Source organism: Sarcophilus harrisii, chromosome X (genome assembly GCF_902635505.1).
Source record: "Sarcophilus harrisii chromosome X, mSarHar1.11, whole genome shotgun sequence".
Classification (NCBI taxonomy): domain Eukaryota; kingdom Metazoa; phylum Chordata; class Mammalia; order Dasyuromorphia; family Dasyuridae; genus Sarcophilus; species Sarcophilus harrisii.
Genome location: NC_045432.1, coordinates 80,648,573 through 80,664,878, shown reverse-complemented (window position 1 = coordinate 80,664,878; position 16,306 = coordinate 80,648,573). Strand labels below are relative to the sequence as shown.

The window sequence follows — 16,306 nt, the reverse complement described above, 5'->3', positions numbered from 1 at the left end:
TTTCCACTTCATGCTATTTGCTTTTTTGGGAGAAAAAAAAAAGTATTGCACATCATTTTCAAAGCTCCACTGCTTCCTGCTAAATTTTCTTTTATTCTCTGCTGTGCCCTTTTTCTATTTTTCCCTCCCACCTCACCCTGCCCTAGAGATAGCTATCACTAGACACAAGAGTGTGTGTGTGTTTGTGTGAGTATAAATATATATATATATATATATAGTAAAACCATACTATACATACTTCCATTTATCAGTTCTTTGAAGGCAGATAGCATCTTCCTTCCTATGTCTTTTTTAGTTGATTTGAGTATTTATAATATTCAAATTGAGTTAGTCACTCAAAGTGTTCTTAAAACAATATTGCTTTAAGAAAGCATGAAATAGTTTATCTGCCACATTTATGGATAAGGGAATCATTTAGGACCAAAGAAAATATAGAGAGCATTAAAAAATGCAAAATAGATCATTTTGATTATATAAAATTAAAAAGGCTTTGCACAAACAAAACCAATGCAACCAAAATCATAAGGAAAGCAGAAAATGGAGAGGATTTTTGCAACACAGGCTTGGTTTCTCAGATATAGAGAGAATGAAGTCCAGTTTATAAAAATACAAGCCATTCCTCAATTGCTCAAAGGATATATGAACATATCCAGACGAGAAATCAAAGCTATCTATAGTCATATGAAAAAAATGCTCCAAATCACTATTGATCAGCGAAATGCAAATTAAAACTCTGAGGTACTAACTTACACCTAGCAGAGTAGCTAAAATGACAAAAATAAGGAAAAAGGATGTGGGGAAACAGGGACGCTAATGCACTGGCGGTGAAGTCGTAAACTGCTCCAGCCATTCTGGAGAGCAATTTGGAACTCTACCCAAATGGCTATAAAATCGTGTATACCCTTTGCTCCAGTAATACCACTGCTATGTCTATCCCAAAGACATCCAAAAGGGGGGAAGGACTTATTTGTACAAAAAGATTTCCAGCAGCTGGTTTTGTGACGGCTACGAGTTGGAGATCAAAGGGCGAGCCATCAATTGGGGAATGAGTAAACAAGTTGTGTTTTCTGGTGGTGGTTGAATATTTTTATGCTGTAAGAAAGGACAAGCAGGGAGAGTTTAGAAAAACTTGCAAAGACTTACATAAACTGACACAGAGTGATGTGAACAGAAACAGGAGAACGTTGTAAAGTAACGATAATTTTGTTTGATGAATTGTGAATGACTTGGCTATTCTCAGCAATACGGTGATCCGAGATAATCCCAAAGGACTAAAGATGAAGCATGCTATCTGCCTCCAGAGAAAGTACTGATATTGATCGAATACAGACCAAAGCATGCTATTTTTCACTTGCTTTCATTTTTTTTCTTTTCTTCGAGTCTCTTTGTCCAAAATAACTAATAAGGAAATGTTTTACATTAAAAAAATACAAGTTATATTGTTTTTACAAAAAGAAACTCTTGCTGTTACAGTATCCAATATTCTCTTGGCTCTGCTCATTTTGCTCTTCATTATTTCATGCCTTGAATCCTTATTAAAATTGTAAAAGGAATCCACGGGTGAGTGGTGGACATGTCCCCGGGCACGGGGAAGTGGTTGTGACAAACTGTCACAATTAGGCCCTAGGGCTACCAGGCTCTCATTGGTTCCTACCCTACATTCATATGGAACTCTGGGAGCCACAAATCCAGTAGACATTTTTGTACTAAGAAAGCTGACAAGATCTAGAATAAATGGAAAGGATCTCAGAAGAAATGTCAGTGAAGTCTAACTTCCTGGGGGAAGAGCAGCTGGATTGCAGCTGGATTTTGGGAAGAGGAAATTTAGCTTGACCTGTCTGCTAGACTGCCCTTTCCCAACTCCCACTTTACCTAGATTCAAAATTTGGCTGTCATAGTCAACTGTCCCCGTCCCGCCCGTTGTTATCTGCACAGCCTCTCTCCTCATCGTCCCCTCGTGCCCACTGCCACCTCCAAAGTCCAAGTTCTCATCACTTCTTGCCTGCAATATCCTAATAGCTTCCTAACTGGTCTCCTGGCCTCCGGACTCTCCTCTCCGATCTATTCTCCATGCTTTTGCCAAACACCCTGCCGTTGCCCTGCTCAAAAGACCTGAGGGGTTCCCCTGTTCCCCAAGAGCAAATAACCTAGCATTGAAGGCCCTGGGTACTGGGGCACTAACTTAACATCTCGTACCACCCCCTTTCATGAATACAATGCTATAACAAACTGGACTGCTGGTTAGGCCCTCTTCCACCTCTCTGCCTTTGTTTTTACTTCTCCCCATCTCTGGAACAGATCTTCACATACCCCTCCCCCTTACTAGAATCCTTTCCCTTCCTTCCAGACCTAGCTTAGGCACTAGCTTCTCTTGGAGGCCTTCTCTGATCCCTGACCTCCACGGCTCCACCAAAGGAAAGGAGATACCAATGTACCCCTCTGGTCATCCCTCCTTTTGGCTGATGTCTAGTACGGATAATTTTCTGTGCTTCTCACATCCCTGAGGTCAGAGCCCGCCTCACAGGATCTCAGAGTTGGGAGGGTCAGCGGCCAGGCAACCAGAGAAAACGTCCCCAAGAAGCGCAATTTGCTCGAAGACCTTCCACGAAGGGAGACCCAGCACCTCCCAAGGCGCACCCATCCTGCTTTCGGCTAGTCCACATCTGCTTCTCTGCTCCTTTGTCTGTCGGGATGGAACAGACCAAGTCTTTTCTCTCTTGGGCTCTGCGTATTTCTAGCAGAGCCTAACGATGCTTGACAGATTGTGCTTTGAAGAGGTGCAGACAGGAATCATCACATTCTCTTTTCATTTTGGTATCTCCTCAGCACAGGTGCCCTGCAATAAGTAGGTGCCTAATAAATGTCAGCAGAGTTTATTGGAATGGAAGGTGAGATGGTTTGGGGGGTAAAACCATGGGTAGACACAAGGGAAAGCAGTGGTCAGATGGATTATTGCTTGTCAGGGGATTCTAAAGTTAGAGAGTCTCCTCCAACCCTTTGCCTTATGGCTTTGGACGCTCAATAAATATTCATTAAGCACCTGCTGTGTGTCAGCCACTAGAGACACAGAAAGAGGCAAAAGACGGTCCCTGACCTCAAGAAGCCTACGATGACTGCCCTGCTGAAACTGCTCTTTCTGAGGTTTCCAATGATGTCATCGGGTCACAAAGAACTAGACAGCCAGGGATGCACAAGGAGATGACCAGGGACAGGCTAGCGAAGTGACTCCTCCCCTCGCATCTAAGCAGATTGAGTTCTAGAGTTAGATTTCTATCCCATTCGCTTTAGAACAGAGTCGAAACGCCCAACGTAAATCAAAGGCCGCCTGAGTCCCCAGAATGACAAATAGGTATGTATGGCCACAGGAGGAAGTGACAAGAGTTAAGAGAGGAACTAGAAAGGAAGAACTAAAGCCCTGAAGATCTCCCCTCAAGGGAGCACAGAAGGCAAGGGAGGATTGTCAGCTCCCAGCAGTGGGAAACGGTGGTGTTTCTGCCGATAACCGTATGACCAAAGTGCAAGATGGTCTCCATCGGAGGAGAGAAAGTGAAAGGGCCATCTCCAGTCTCCAGGTGACTGGAGAGAAGGAAGTGTTTATCAGAAGAAGTGCTTCAAGTGAAAAACAGAAATAAATCGAGACAGAGAGAGGAATCCTAAACTGGACCAAGAACTGGAGGGCAGAAGGATGTGACATGGTGGAGTAAGGGAAAGGCCACTGGCCACGTGGGCAAAGGCTCCCACAAGGAATAGAGCAAGCCTGCCCAATGGCGCCCAAGTCCTGGGCAAAATCCCAAAGAGCGTTTCGGCATCCCTGCTGCCTCCTAATGGGGGAGTCGGAAGAGAGGAGAGTATATAGGGACTAGTTTGCTGCCACAAATGGCGGTGTCTAAGGGCAGCATTGGAATTTAGATGAAGAAACAAGGAGCTCTCCACTGGGAATCGAATGTCCCTCAAACCAGTAAACTGCAGTCGCCAGGAGCCTTGGAAATCAGATGGCCCCAAGTGGAAAAGGAGACAGAAAACGAAAAGTTTCTAATCTATTTATGCTAAACTTGATAGCAGAAAGAGTAGCAAGTATAATGTAGGAGGAAGAATAGCAGCCGGGCTGATGTGTCCCGGCAAGCAACATTCATAAAGAGAGCCAGTAACCAACCTCGGAGATTTATATGCAAATGCACCAAGTGCAAGTGGGAAAGTGACCCCCAGGTCCTAGTGCAAGTGGGAAAGTGACCCCCAGGTCCTAGTGCAAGTGGGAAAGTGACCCCCAGGTCCTAGTGCAAGTGGGAAAGTGACCCCCAGGTCCTAGTGCAAGTGGAAAAGTGACCCCCAGGTCCTAGTGCAAGTGGGAAAGTGACCCCCAGGTCCTAGTGCAAGTGGGAAAGTGACCCCCAGGTCCTAGTTCAAGTGGGAAAGTGACCCCCAGGTCCTAGTGCAAGTGGGAAAGTGACCCCCAGGTCCTAGTGCAAGTGGGAAAGTGACCCCCAGGTCCTAGTGCAAGTGGGAAAGTGACCCTGGAGGGGGCACCGAGGTTCCAATGGGCTGGACTGGAATAGCCACCAAAGGGGGGGGGGAGTGGCTTTCTAGAAGAAGAAGGTGGGAGTCTCAGGCGAGGAAAGCCAAGAATCACAGGAAGGAAGGAAGCACAGCAGAGAGCTTTGGGATGAGGATGGCCAGAAGGAGAAACGGAAGAGTCAGAATGGACCCCAGGCCGGTTGAGAGGCTGGAAGAATGAGATCACCGAGTTCTGGAACCATCCCAAACCTAGTACGGAAACCTGAAGTCAGAGCTAGGGCAGACTCCAAAGGTTCAGACAGTTGCAGGAGCTCCAGCAGAAGCAGAGAAGCCACTGGATCGGGGGCTTGTTTGGATCATTTTTTAATCTGCATAAAGGTGGGCAGTGACAAGGGCATCTGTAGCTGCGCAAATAGAAATGACTCACGGGCAAGTAGCCTGAGTTCAAATTTGAAATTGGGAAGAAAAAGCTAGAGGGACCATGACAAGACTGGACACTGTGCCAACCCTTGAGCCGCCTAGACTGTAACAAATACACAAATGCTGTGTCGGGTTGAACTTGTTCTACATGGTCCTCAGAGGACAGAGCTGAGCGGGTGCATGTTGGGCAGAGAGACAGAGACAGAGACAGAGAGAGATTAGCCTTGATGTCAGGAAAGCACCAATGGGAACTGTCCAAGGTGAGGTCACGGAGGGTCTTCAAACCTGATCCAGAGGGTCATTTGTGGGAAAGAGAAGTTGGAGAAGGCCTCCTTGATTGCACCTGTGGTGAACTTTGACCTCCAAGCTGCCTTCCAAGTTCAGTAATTCTATGAAGTGCGGCCTCGGTGCCCGAGCTTTCCTCTCCCGTGTTCTAGTTGTTCTCTGCTCTTTTTGCCACTGCGCCCACTCTAGTTTTCTGGTGCCTCCGTGGCTTCCACGAGTCTCCCCCCTCCCTCCCCATTCCTTTTTGTCTTCCCTCGATCCCCTGCGCTCTGGCCCTCAGCCTCTTCTCAGACACCCAGCCCAAAAGCTGTGAGGCCACGTGGCAGGTTCTCTCTCCCGAGCCCCCAAGCCCTGTGTCCTGGAGCATCTCCACCTGAGCCCGACTAAGCAGCTGCTCCCCTTTCTTCCTTGGCCACGTGTTAGTGTCATCGTGCTCACGAGCCGGCCCAGCACATTTCGTCTGGGGTTTGCCCGTCGGTCGCCGGCTGTCGTCCCCGCTGTGACCGTCCGAAGGTCAGCTTTTCATTCCGTCTTAGCTTCCGGCTGCTTCCCCGTCCCTCCCGCCGTACGTGCCCCGGCCAAACTGGTCGCCCCGGTAGGGCGGCACGGCTCTGTCGCTGCACTGCACAAAACTCTTCAAAGGTTTAGGTCTGAGCTCCTAAGCCTGGCATTCGAGGCTTCGATAGTCTTGGCCAGTTCCAGCTTGCACCGTCTCCCCTCTCACGCATTTGCCTCGACATCCCTAGACAGTTGCCTTTATTTTGGCTTGGGGACCCCTGTGGCTACCATTCCCCCTGCCAGCAGTGTTCTCCCGTAAGGGTTCCTTCTGGTGATGTCTTTCAAGGCCCCACTCAAAGGCTGCCTCTTCCAGGAAGCCTCCTCTGCCCCCCCCCCCATCAAGACATGATCTTTCCTTCCACTGATCGCGTCGCACTTTATGTCTCGTATGCACCTGTATCCGTTCTCTTGCATGCGGTAGTTGTCTGTGTGCGTGTCCTCTCCCCCTACCAGACTGGAAGCTCCGCGAGGGCAGGCCCCGTGTCTCCGGGAACCTTTGTATCTCCCCCCCCCCCCAGCCCCCGGCATGTATTTGGCACTTAATAAATACTTATGGAACTGCATGTCAGTTGGCATTTTTTATTGGCTGTCCAGTGGTCTGCTGGGCTCCGGGGAGGAGTTTGCCACCCTCATACGAGAAATCGTGAGCCGCCCGTGCCTTGCCTGGCCCCGCACGTCTTCCCTGCCTCCGGAAGCCCGAGGTTGGAGCTTCAGGAGTCAGGCGTGAGGAACGGAAACGGTCACGTGGCTCTCTCGGCCCCTGTCTGGCCCCTCCCCGAGTCTCCGGGTCCCCCAAGTCCTCCCACAGCTCCCCTCCACGCATGTCCTCGCCTGCTGCCTCCACATCTCCCTCCTACTCCGGGGGCTGGCAGGCGGGTGGCTTTCAGATGATGGTCAGCTCCTGGGTCTCCGGGAACCCGTACTGGACCTTGTACTCCTCAAACAGCTTCCGCAGGGCCTTGATGTACCGGGCGTGGTATTCGTCCACCACGTCCTGGCTCGGGTTCTCGATCTTGGGGATCTGTAGGGGCTCCCCGACTGCCAGAGCAGAAAATGAAAACAGGAAGGCTTCAGAATCCCTCCCTCCCCGCAAGGAACCCTGGCCCTCAAGCCCTGAATCTAGGCCTTCCCTCCCCTCGCCTTCTCTTCCCTGCCCTGCCCTCCTTTGTTCCCTCTCATCTCCCTTTCCCCAAGCCTGACCGGGGACCCCGGGAGGCCCCCGATTCTCCAGACTTTGAACTGTGAGAGGTCACAGACATCCCTGGTCTAAGGGAATCATTTCTTGGAGTTTCTCCCAAGCTCGGGCTGGGATCGGGCGGCACAGAAAGAGGAGAGGAGAGGAGGAGAGAGGCCCGAAAGCAAACAGAATTTGGAGTGGGAAAGGGCCTAGGTTTTGGAGGAGGAAACTGAGGGTGTTGTGTATGGGGGCTCTGTCTTGGCATAACTCCCCTCCCCCCATTTTCACACCCCCAAGAACTCAGTATTTCAGGGATCCATCCTTCTGCCAGAGTGCCTGCTCCCTCTCTGAACACCAATGGCGCCCTCTCTGTGCCTCAGGACGGGGCCCGTCCCCTTGGGGGAGCCCAGGGAGGAGCTGGGGCTGGGATCTGGCGCCTCCCCAGCTAGATGGGCGCCGCCCCACTTCCGTGGCTGAGCGTGGGGTGCGAGGCAGTCGGGGAGCCAGAAAAGGGGCTCACCGATGGTGGTGACGGGCTTCCGGTAAGGCAGAAGGCCCCAGGAGTTCTCGGTGAAGCCCCGGCCATAGAAGGCACAAGGGTAGATGTGCACCAGTCTCTGGATCCACTTCTGGAAGCGGTTGATCCAGCCTCCGGGGGTGAAGATGTGCTGATCGTAGACTTCGTTTTCTCCAAAGGAGTAGGTGGGGACCAGGGCCACCCTGTGGAGATCGAGGTCCGAGGAGGGAGGGGCAAAAATGGATCCCCGCAGCGCCAGCCCGGCCCCTCCCTGTCTGGCCCGGGCCCCGGGGTGCCCCTCAGGAATGGGCTGCCAGCAGAGGTAGGCTCATCTCCCGGGCTTCTTCCCCTTTTCCCCCCACCAACAAGGGCTGGGAGCAGGAGCCCGCTAGGCGAGTCTGCTCACTGCCACTACGTCCCTCATCCCCGGTCCCCTCCACACCCCCCGTGAGACCCGTGGTCACTGAATCGGTCTCATCCCCTGAGCTCCACCGAGTTCTTCCTCAGGCCACCTACCCGTGCCGGAGGGCCACGCGCACAAAGCCCTTCCGCTCCTTCAGGACCAGCGTGGAGAAGCCCGGCCTGGCGTAAGGGCACTCGGCCAGGCCGCCCACCACCACCACCACAGCGTTGCCCGAGCCTTTGCCACTCAGCAGGTAGTCCATGGAGGCCTGGGCCACAGAGCATGCTCCTAAAGGGCACAGAGACTCAGAAGGGCCACAAACTCCACCCCCGGCTGCCCCAAAGCCGGGCCAGGAGAATGGGCAGGTTCTTTTCCCCAGGGTTGTCAAAGGCTCTGCTCTAGGATGGACAGAGGGCGCTTGCAGGCACTAGCTACAGAACCCCCTCATCGTCTTGCCGTTGGCAGGGGGCAACGACAGGCTCCACGGGAGCCTCAGGAGGTCGAGGGGCCCGGCCCCGGGCCTCCAAGCCCAAATGCCCCAGTCACAGCGGTTCAGAAGCTCAGAAAGAACAGTCAGTGTCCGTTGGCCCAGGGCCCGCTTTCCCCAGCTCCTCCGCATTTCTCCCAGCCCCTACAATCGAGAAGTCTCCTCGTGCCTGATTTCCGCATCGAGCCATTTTGGATCCCGGTCAGAGCTGGACCCCCGTCCCTACTCCAGGCTCCCTAATTGGGGCCAGTCCAGTGGTGGGACCTCTGGGGGGCTCGTGCCATCCAGCTTTCTCTTCTAATCTCGTGACAGGCGTGTGCCTTCACCTAAGTCTTTAATGCACACGCTGGGCACTGGAGCTGGCGGGGCTCAGACGGGGCTTTCAGGCTGACGAAGCTGCCCTATTTCCCATGAGTCTCATTTGCCCAGAAGAAGGCTAAGGATGGGTCCCTGAGGCCCTCCATCAACCACATCCCCGTTTCTTTGCCTTTTTGGGTGTTCGTGCATCCCCCGGGGGGGGGTCTGTATATTCCTAGCGGGGATGATGAATGTGAACCCCTATTTGGTGAGGACATGGGAGGGGCCTTCCTGTAGAGGAGCCTGCAAGAGTCTGCCCTCCCACGCCCCCTAGCCAATCACCAGCCTCTCGGACCCTCTCCTGTGTGAAGGATTGGTCGCCGGGCAACTCACCGCTAGACATCACGTATTCCCTGAGGATGGGCACCCAGAAGAAGGCTCCCAAGGTGAGCACGTACGGGGTGATGCCGGGGAAGATCCGGGAGAAGCCGGAGGCCTCGGTGGCAAAGTGGCAGAAGCAGTTGTGGGCCAAGAGCCCGTGCGGGTGGCTGGCAATGATGTAATTGTATCTGGGGGATAGGTCGTGAGTCTTCACCAGCTAAGAAAGCGGGGGGAGACCGAGTCAGGAAGGAAGGGGGGACGAGCAGACCACAAAAGGACAGGGATACGCCGTGGGGAGCTACTCACCTTGAGTGGAAAGTAATCTCTGTACTGTTTCCAGAGGCGCCAGCCCCTCACCCACTTTGACCTCCGGCCACCTGCAAATACACCAGAACCTTCCCAAACCTGCTCCTTCAGCTCCCAGGAAGTTGGGGAGGGCAGGGCCGAAGTGGGAGGGGACCGGGACTTCCCGTTCCGGAAGATGGTCAAAGCCAACCGTGCTGTTGGCCAGCTTCGACCAGAAGGGGACCTGCCTTTGTTTTCGGGTCTCTAGCACTCAGAAGTTTTTGGCCCATTCTGCTCACAACCACCCTATCGGTATGACTAGTCCCATTTTACAGGAGAGCAAATGGAGGCTGAAAGACATGACCCAAGTGGCTTGGGGTCACACAGGCTGTGGCTCAAAAGTGGGCCTTAAACCCAGGCCCATTGACTACAGCCCCAAGGGCTTTCTCCCTGGAAACGAGACCCGGCTGGGACCGAACACCCTTGCTGCCCGTGTTCCTCTGGCCCATGCCAGGGCCTCTCCCCCTTTCCGGTGACTTCAGGGGCCCTACGGGGTCCTACCTCGCTGAGGAGTCTTCCAGTCAAAAATCAGCCACATAATCGTGAGTACGGTCAGCTGCCAGTAGGGCGTGAATACCACCAGGTACAGGTGGAAAAAGATCACAAATAAAACTGGGGGAACCACAACAAAACATGAAAGGGTTAATCGGCTACCACCCCCGGCCAATCACACGCGCACATTCATTCTCATACACACTCACCTTGACACACTCACGTGACCAGACTTTCAGCACCAGCCCCACGAGCGCACACCACGGGGAAGCAGAGATCTCAGGGTCAGAGTGGCAGCCCGAGGGCCCTGGAACCCAGCTGTCACAACTGGGAATGGATTTCTGGACATTATGAGCCAGAGAGATGCTCTACCCTATCCGAACTAGTGAGTGACCCGAATTCGAGATGCGAACCCCGCTTTTCTACCTCCCCAGCACGTTCCCCCCTGCGCCGACCCAGCCAGGGCCTTGCTCTCCCATACCTAGACACGCGTTGATTCTCCAGCACGCTGGCACCCAACAACTATTGGGTTCGAGCCTGAGGGCGAAGGCCAGATGTCAGTGTTCCCAGCATGCATTCCCTTGTGACCTACTGAGCCCACCTCCGGCCTCCCTGAAGGAGGGGAGGCCATGGCCCTCTCTCCTCCCATACGTTACAAGTACTCTTTGGGGGAAAGGACAGGAGGAAGGGCTAAACCCAGTCAAGCTGCTGGGGATCCTCCGGGACTGAGAAAAGACCTGGTTTGCCAAGGGGAGGAAGGGAAGGGGAGCTAGAATCAGCCAGAACCACGTGGATTCTCAGGGTCCAGCAGCAGGGGATTCAGACCGAGTTCAGTGATGTGGGGGACAGGGGGGGCGCTTCCCTCTTTTTCCACCTCCTCTTGGCCTCTGGTTCCCCCTTGGACTCGGTCCACTTCAAACGGCAGTTATGATGTCTACACTAGGTTTGAGAGGGCCCCCGTGCTAGGGGCTAGGGATGGCCGCAAGGAAAACTGGCCCATTCTCCATCATGGGGACTTTGGTGCCCGCAGATCGAGTGTTCTACTGAGGGGGAGCGCGGCCCCACGTGCTCAAGAAAAACTAGTTGAGGGGTGAGTGAGCAAGGGCTGCCGCCGGGTGGGTCAAGGTTTCGTGACCCAGGGGGCACCTGCATTCGGGAGGCTCTGACACGGAAGTGACGGGGAGAGGGCCCGCAAAAGGAAGTTCGGGGAGGAGCGATAAGATCAGACTAAGGCTAAGATAACAGAAAGGGAAACTGACAACAGCTAGAAGGGATGTGGCGAAACAGGGACGCTGACTGGGGAGCCGAGATCTTGTTGAACCAGTCTGGAAAGCGACTTGGTACTTTGCCCCAAAAGTATTAAACGGGGCCTGCCTTTATCTTCCCTTGCCTTTTTACCCAGCAACAGTGCCAGCCTGTACCCCAAAGAGATCAAAGGCAAAAGAAATGGGACGCACAAATAAATATGGACAAAGACACTCGCAGCAAAGAAACGTGAAATGAGGGATGGCCCACCAGGGGGGAGATGCTGAGCAAGTTCTGGCGGATGAACATAATGGAATACTGGGGCTACTGTTGTGCTGTGACAAGGAAACAGGGTTCAGAGAAACCCGGGAGGACTTGTTTAAATGGACGCAGAGCAAAGTGAGCTGAACCAGGAGAATCAAGTGATACCCAAGAAACAAAATTCTAATCATTGCAAAAGACTTAGTAACTGTGATCACCACGGTGACCAGTCCCACTTCTAAAGGGTTCAGCCAAAAAAAACTGCTTATCCGCGTTAGCTGATGGACTCGGAGGGCCGACTGAGGCGTAGCTTGTTCTTTCTTTCCTTGTTTTCCTCGTTCTCTCTTCTTGCTTGTTAAGAATAAGTATAATGTAGAAATGTATTTTGTATAACTTCCTATTTATAATGGGTTTTCCTTTTTTTTTTTTTTTTTTTTTGCCTTCTCAATGGGTGGGAGAAAGGAGGCAGAGGGGGAGAATTTGCAACCGAAAATAAAATAAAATTGAACGAAAAAAAAACCCCCAAGATACCTTCCTTTACCTTCGAATCCCTGGAGTTCTTATCCTTACGTTATTTAGTCCCTGCTAATCAGTCAGTCAATAAGCATTTATTAAGCTTCAACCCTAGGTCATTACCCTTGCTGCCCCTGCTCTGCTCGTTCCCCAGAAGTCACAAAGCCATTTTGCTTGGGTTCGCTGCAAAGTCACATTATTTAACATCAATTAAACCCTCATCTCCACTTGGCAATCCATTAAAAAAAAAAAAACCACCTTATCTCTGCTTGACTGGACAATAATTTTCCCAGGCACTATTCTAGCTTCTTTTCTCCTGCATCCCCCGCTCTACCTTCACCTCCCCCTTCTCCCAGATAGCCTCAACCTCGTACTTTCCTGAGAAAAAAACGGAGGCCATCGACAAATAGCCCCTCCCCTCCCTGGGTACTTTCCACAGGCCCGTATGCTTTTCCCAGCTTCCCTCCTTTTGTTTCAGTTTTAAAGACCAAAGTCCCCCCCTCCCCAAGGCTACCCTATTTCCTTGGCACCTCAGTCCCATCCCTTCTCATGTTCTCTGGAAACTCTTCCCACGTCCCCGTTTGTCTCTTGTCTCCACTCTTTCCTGGATGCCCACAAGAACACATCGGTCTAGGTATTTTCTTTTTTTTTTTTTCCTGAGGCAATTGGGGTTAAGTGACTTGCCCAGGGTCACCCAGTGTCTGAGGTCGGATTTGAACTCGGGCCCTCCTGACCTCAGGGCTGGCGCTCTCTCCACTGCCCCCAGTCTTGTTATTCTTACAAAATGGTCCCTTGAGCCTTCCAGGCCCTCAAGCTCTTTTCCCCTTCTCTTAATTTACATCTACTTCCTCCTCACCCACTCACTGATGGCCCTTCACAATCCGCTGGCTGTCGGAGCCCAAAGCTTTCCAGAAACTGCCCTTTCCCAGGTGATCTCTTCATTGCTAATGAGGACTTTGTGCTGAGCCCTTCCTCGGCTTCAGACTCTGGCCGCTCCCTCCTCCGCTGACTGTGTCGGCCCCTGCTCTCTCTCCCGGTTTCGGTGTCTGTTCACGGGTCCTTTTCCCTTCCTTCAAGGATCAGAAGCCATCTCCTGGCAGGTCGGGCCGGCCGCCGGGGCTCTCCTCTCCTTCTCTCCCTCTCTCCCCCCGGGGCCGGACCAAGAAGGAAACTTCCTTTGAAACACCATTCTTGGGGCACTGAATCAGGAGGACTCGAGTTCAGATCTGCTCTCAGACACTTCACACTTCCTGGCTGTGTGACCCTGGGCAAGTCACTTAACCCCAATTGTCTCAGCAAAAAACAAAAAGAAAGACATAGAAAGTTTGAGCTGAGAACTACATGAGACCTCCAATGCAAACTGTGAGGCCTGGATAAGGTAGCATTCACTCCCTCCCCCCTCAGGAGCGCAGGGGCTGTAGTGCCCCCTTTGACTCTGGGAGGGGCTGCTGCGCCCCCTGTGGGAAATGTCTGTATGAGGATGGCAGGAGCCCCTGAGTCTGGCGGGGTGGGGAAGAGGGGCCGGACGCCCTGGGTAGCGGACACCGTGGAGGCAAAGCCGAGTCCCCGGCCCTAATCGTGGTTCCTGGTCATTTGGGCCCATCAAGGGGCTGACCAGATTTGAACTCAGGCCCTCCTGGTGCTCTATCCACTGCACTGCCGAGCTGCCCCTAAGAACTACTTTGTGACTGACATCCAAAAGGTAGGAGATCCTCCGGGGGATCCTCTGCATCCGGCCTCCTGGAGCGGCTGGATTGTGTCTGCTATGGCTCCCTTAAAAACAAAACCTGGCTGGCAGCTGGGGAGCAGCCAGTGCTGTTGGAGGGAGCTCAGCTACTCCGTGGGAGTAAGTGTGGAGGCTGGCTCAAGCCTCTTCTTGACTTTCAGAGGCAGCTTTGCCATGTGGGTATGAAGGCCCAGAGCCCGGGTTCCTTCCGTTTGGGGAAGACCCCCCGCTTGGTGCCGAATTGGCGCTTGGAGTTTAGGATTGGGTGATGTAACGTAGCATCATAGGGACAGGTCAGCAGAGGGAAGAAAGGGAGGAAGCTCTCGGGGTCTGAGTGGCCAAGCATCTGGTAGGACTTACCCCTCCCCCCCAAAAAAAAAGGTGATTAGTAATCTTCACATCCAGAACACACTTAGCGAAACTTGACATGGGCTCTCGGGAGTTGACTTCCCAAAGAGTTGGGAGGAGGACACTACAGTCAGAAAGACCTGAGTTCAAATCCAGCTGTTGATCTCAGGTTCCTCAACTATAAAATGGAAATAACAAGAGCTGCTCCCTCTCGGGATTGTTATAAGTATCCAGTGAGATCATTGTTACAAAACGGTTAACATAGCGCTAGGCATGTAGTAGACATTCTATTAGTGCTCGTTCCCTTCCTCACTGAACCCGGCCCCGCTCATGGAGAGAGAGAGAGAGAGAGAGAGAGAGAGAGAGAGAGAGAGAGAGAGCCGAGGCCACTTTGGGCTCTGATAATGAAAGCGGAAACTGAAGGCGCGAGAGGGAAAGAGGCAGCTGATTCTTGGCCTTGACCCCAAAGTTCCTGCGCTCTACCAAGAGAAAGATTCTGGGAATACCATAACTGGTCCTCATCTGACCTCATGAGTTCCCTGCTCAAAAACCTTCAGCAGCTCCCTATCACCCCGAAAATAAAATGCTGTTTCCTTAGCCTGGCACTGACGACACTCCCCAACAGAGCTCCAGACTGGAGTGGGGACGGGGGCGTGGGGACGGGGGCAGAGCCTGGCTGGAACAGCCCAGGCAAGGGCAGGGAGATGGGAGATCTCTGCAGCTCAGCACAATCTGGCACAGAGTGAGCATTCACTAAACTCAGTGACTGACAGAGGTAGAGAGAAGCCCCCCCCCCCATGCCCCCGGATCAGTAAGTGTGGGAAATGCTACGGCCGGGATTACTTGGCCAAGGAGAGTCTGAGCTGGGAGAGGAAGCCAGGTTGTCCCAGCCCCCAGTCCGGCGCCCGCCCCACAATGCCCGGCTGCCTCTCCGTCTCAGAGGCTCTCTCCCAGTCACCTACCCTCACCCCCCACCTCCTGGGGGCTCACTTAGGGCCTCGAGGAAGGGAAAGCCCTCGGCTTCCTAAAGTCCGGGGCAACAGCGATGGGCCAAGCTTCCCTGAGGCCGGCCGGGGCCACTCCTCCGGCCGCCATGGAGCTGCAGGGCCAGTGGCTGCGTAGTTAGCGCCTTTGCCAAAGGAGGCCCACTGCCCACAGCTCCCGCTCCCCGCACTTGAGCGTTCCCCGGAGAGCTAAGGGACGGCGGCCGGGTGGGAGCTGCCGCCCCTCCCCGAGTGCCCCCTCGCGGGGGCGTCCCCACAGCCACAGCCACACAGCCTTCCATCCGGCCCGGGGCGCCCGCAGTGGGAGCCGTGGCCCTGGCCCGCGCCCAACTCACCAATGAGCAGGGCACTCAGAGCCCACTGGAAAATGGCGAAGACCTCCAGTGCCGCCTTCAGGTCCTTCCTGGAGATGGAACCCATGGTGTCCGGGCCGGCCGGCGCTGACTGATGCCCAGCTGGAACCGCAGGCTTCCGCGCCCTGTGTCAACTCTCCCGCGCTCGCAGGGACTCCCACATACATAAGGACACATGCACAGACTCATCCACAGGCTCACCCTGCCCACCCACCTGCTCTTTTACCTAGTTGAACATGGCCCCTCACATGGGTTAACCCCATTGTGACAGTCCCTGCCTTCACCTTTGGCTACAGAGACAGGCTTTTGGGAGGGGCCCGGCCAGGGGAGGGCTCCAGGAAGGGCCAGGGAAAGAGTGGGAAAGGGCCAGATCAGCAACATGGCTCCTGACAGGAGCTCCTAAGCTGGCCTGCCGCCCACACCCACATCAAAAGGTTCATTCCTCTGTGTGTGTGTGTATGTGTGTGTGTGTGTTTATGTTTATATGTGTATCTGTGTATCTGTGTGTATCTGTGTGTGTCTGTGTGTGTTTGTATATATTTGTGTGTCTCTGTGTGTGTCTGTGTCTTTGTGTGTTTGTGTGTATCTGTGTGTGTTTCTGTGTGTCTATGTGTGTTTGTGTGTCTGTGAGTGTGTCTGTGTGTTTGTGTCTCTGTGTGTCTGTGTGTGTGTCTCTGGGTGTGTCTGTGTGTGTTTGTGTGTCTATGTGTGTTTGTGTGTCTGTGTGTGTCTGTGTTTGTGTGTCTCTGTGTGTGTGTCTGTTTCTGTGTGTGTCTGTGTGTTTGTGTCTCTGTGTGTGTCTGTGTGTGTTTGTGTGTATCTGTGTGTGTCTGTGTGTCTGTGTGTGTCTGTGTGTTTGTGTCTCTGTGTGTCTGTGTGTGTTTGTGTGCCTCTGGGTGTGTCTGTGTGTGTTTGTGTGTATTTGTGTGTGTTTGTGTGTCTCTGTGTGTGTCTGTGTGTGTTTGTGTGTATCTGTGTGTGT

The 16,306-nt window shown here is 53.2% G+C and overlaps 1 protein-coding gene across 1 annotated transcript; it reads right to left on the bottom strand.

The window, feature by feature from the left end:
• Positions 1–5,887: 5,887 nt before the first annotated feature.
• Positions 5,888–15,771, bottom strand: AWAT2 (acyl-CoA wax alcohol acyltransferase 2). Its single transcript, XM_003774960.3, has 7 exons — positions 15,307–15,771; positions 9,884–9,994; positions 9,344–9,414; positions 9,050–9,254; positions 7,986–8,160; positions 7,473–7,672; positions 5,888–6,813 (listed from the first exon to the last, which is right to left on the bottom strand). Exons 1-7 carry the CDS (start codon positions 15,389–15,391, stop codon positions 6,659–6,661), a joined length of 1,002 nt encoding a protein of 333 aa, XP_003775008.1. The 5' UTR covers positions 15,392–15,771; the 3' UTR covers positions 5,888–6,658.
• Between the last annotated feature and the right edge of the window lie 535 nt (positions 15,772–16,306).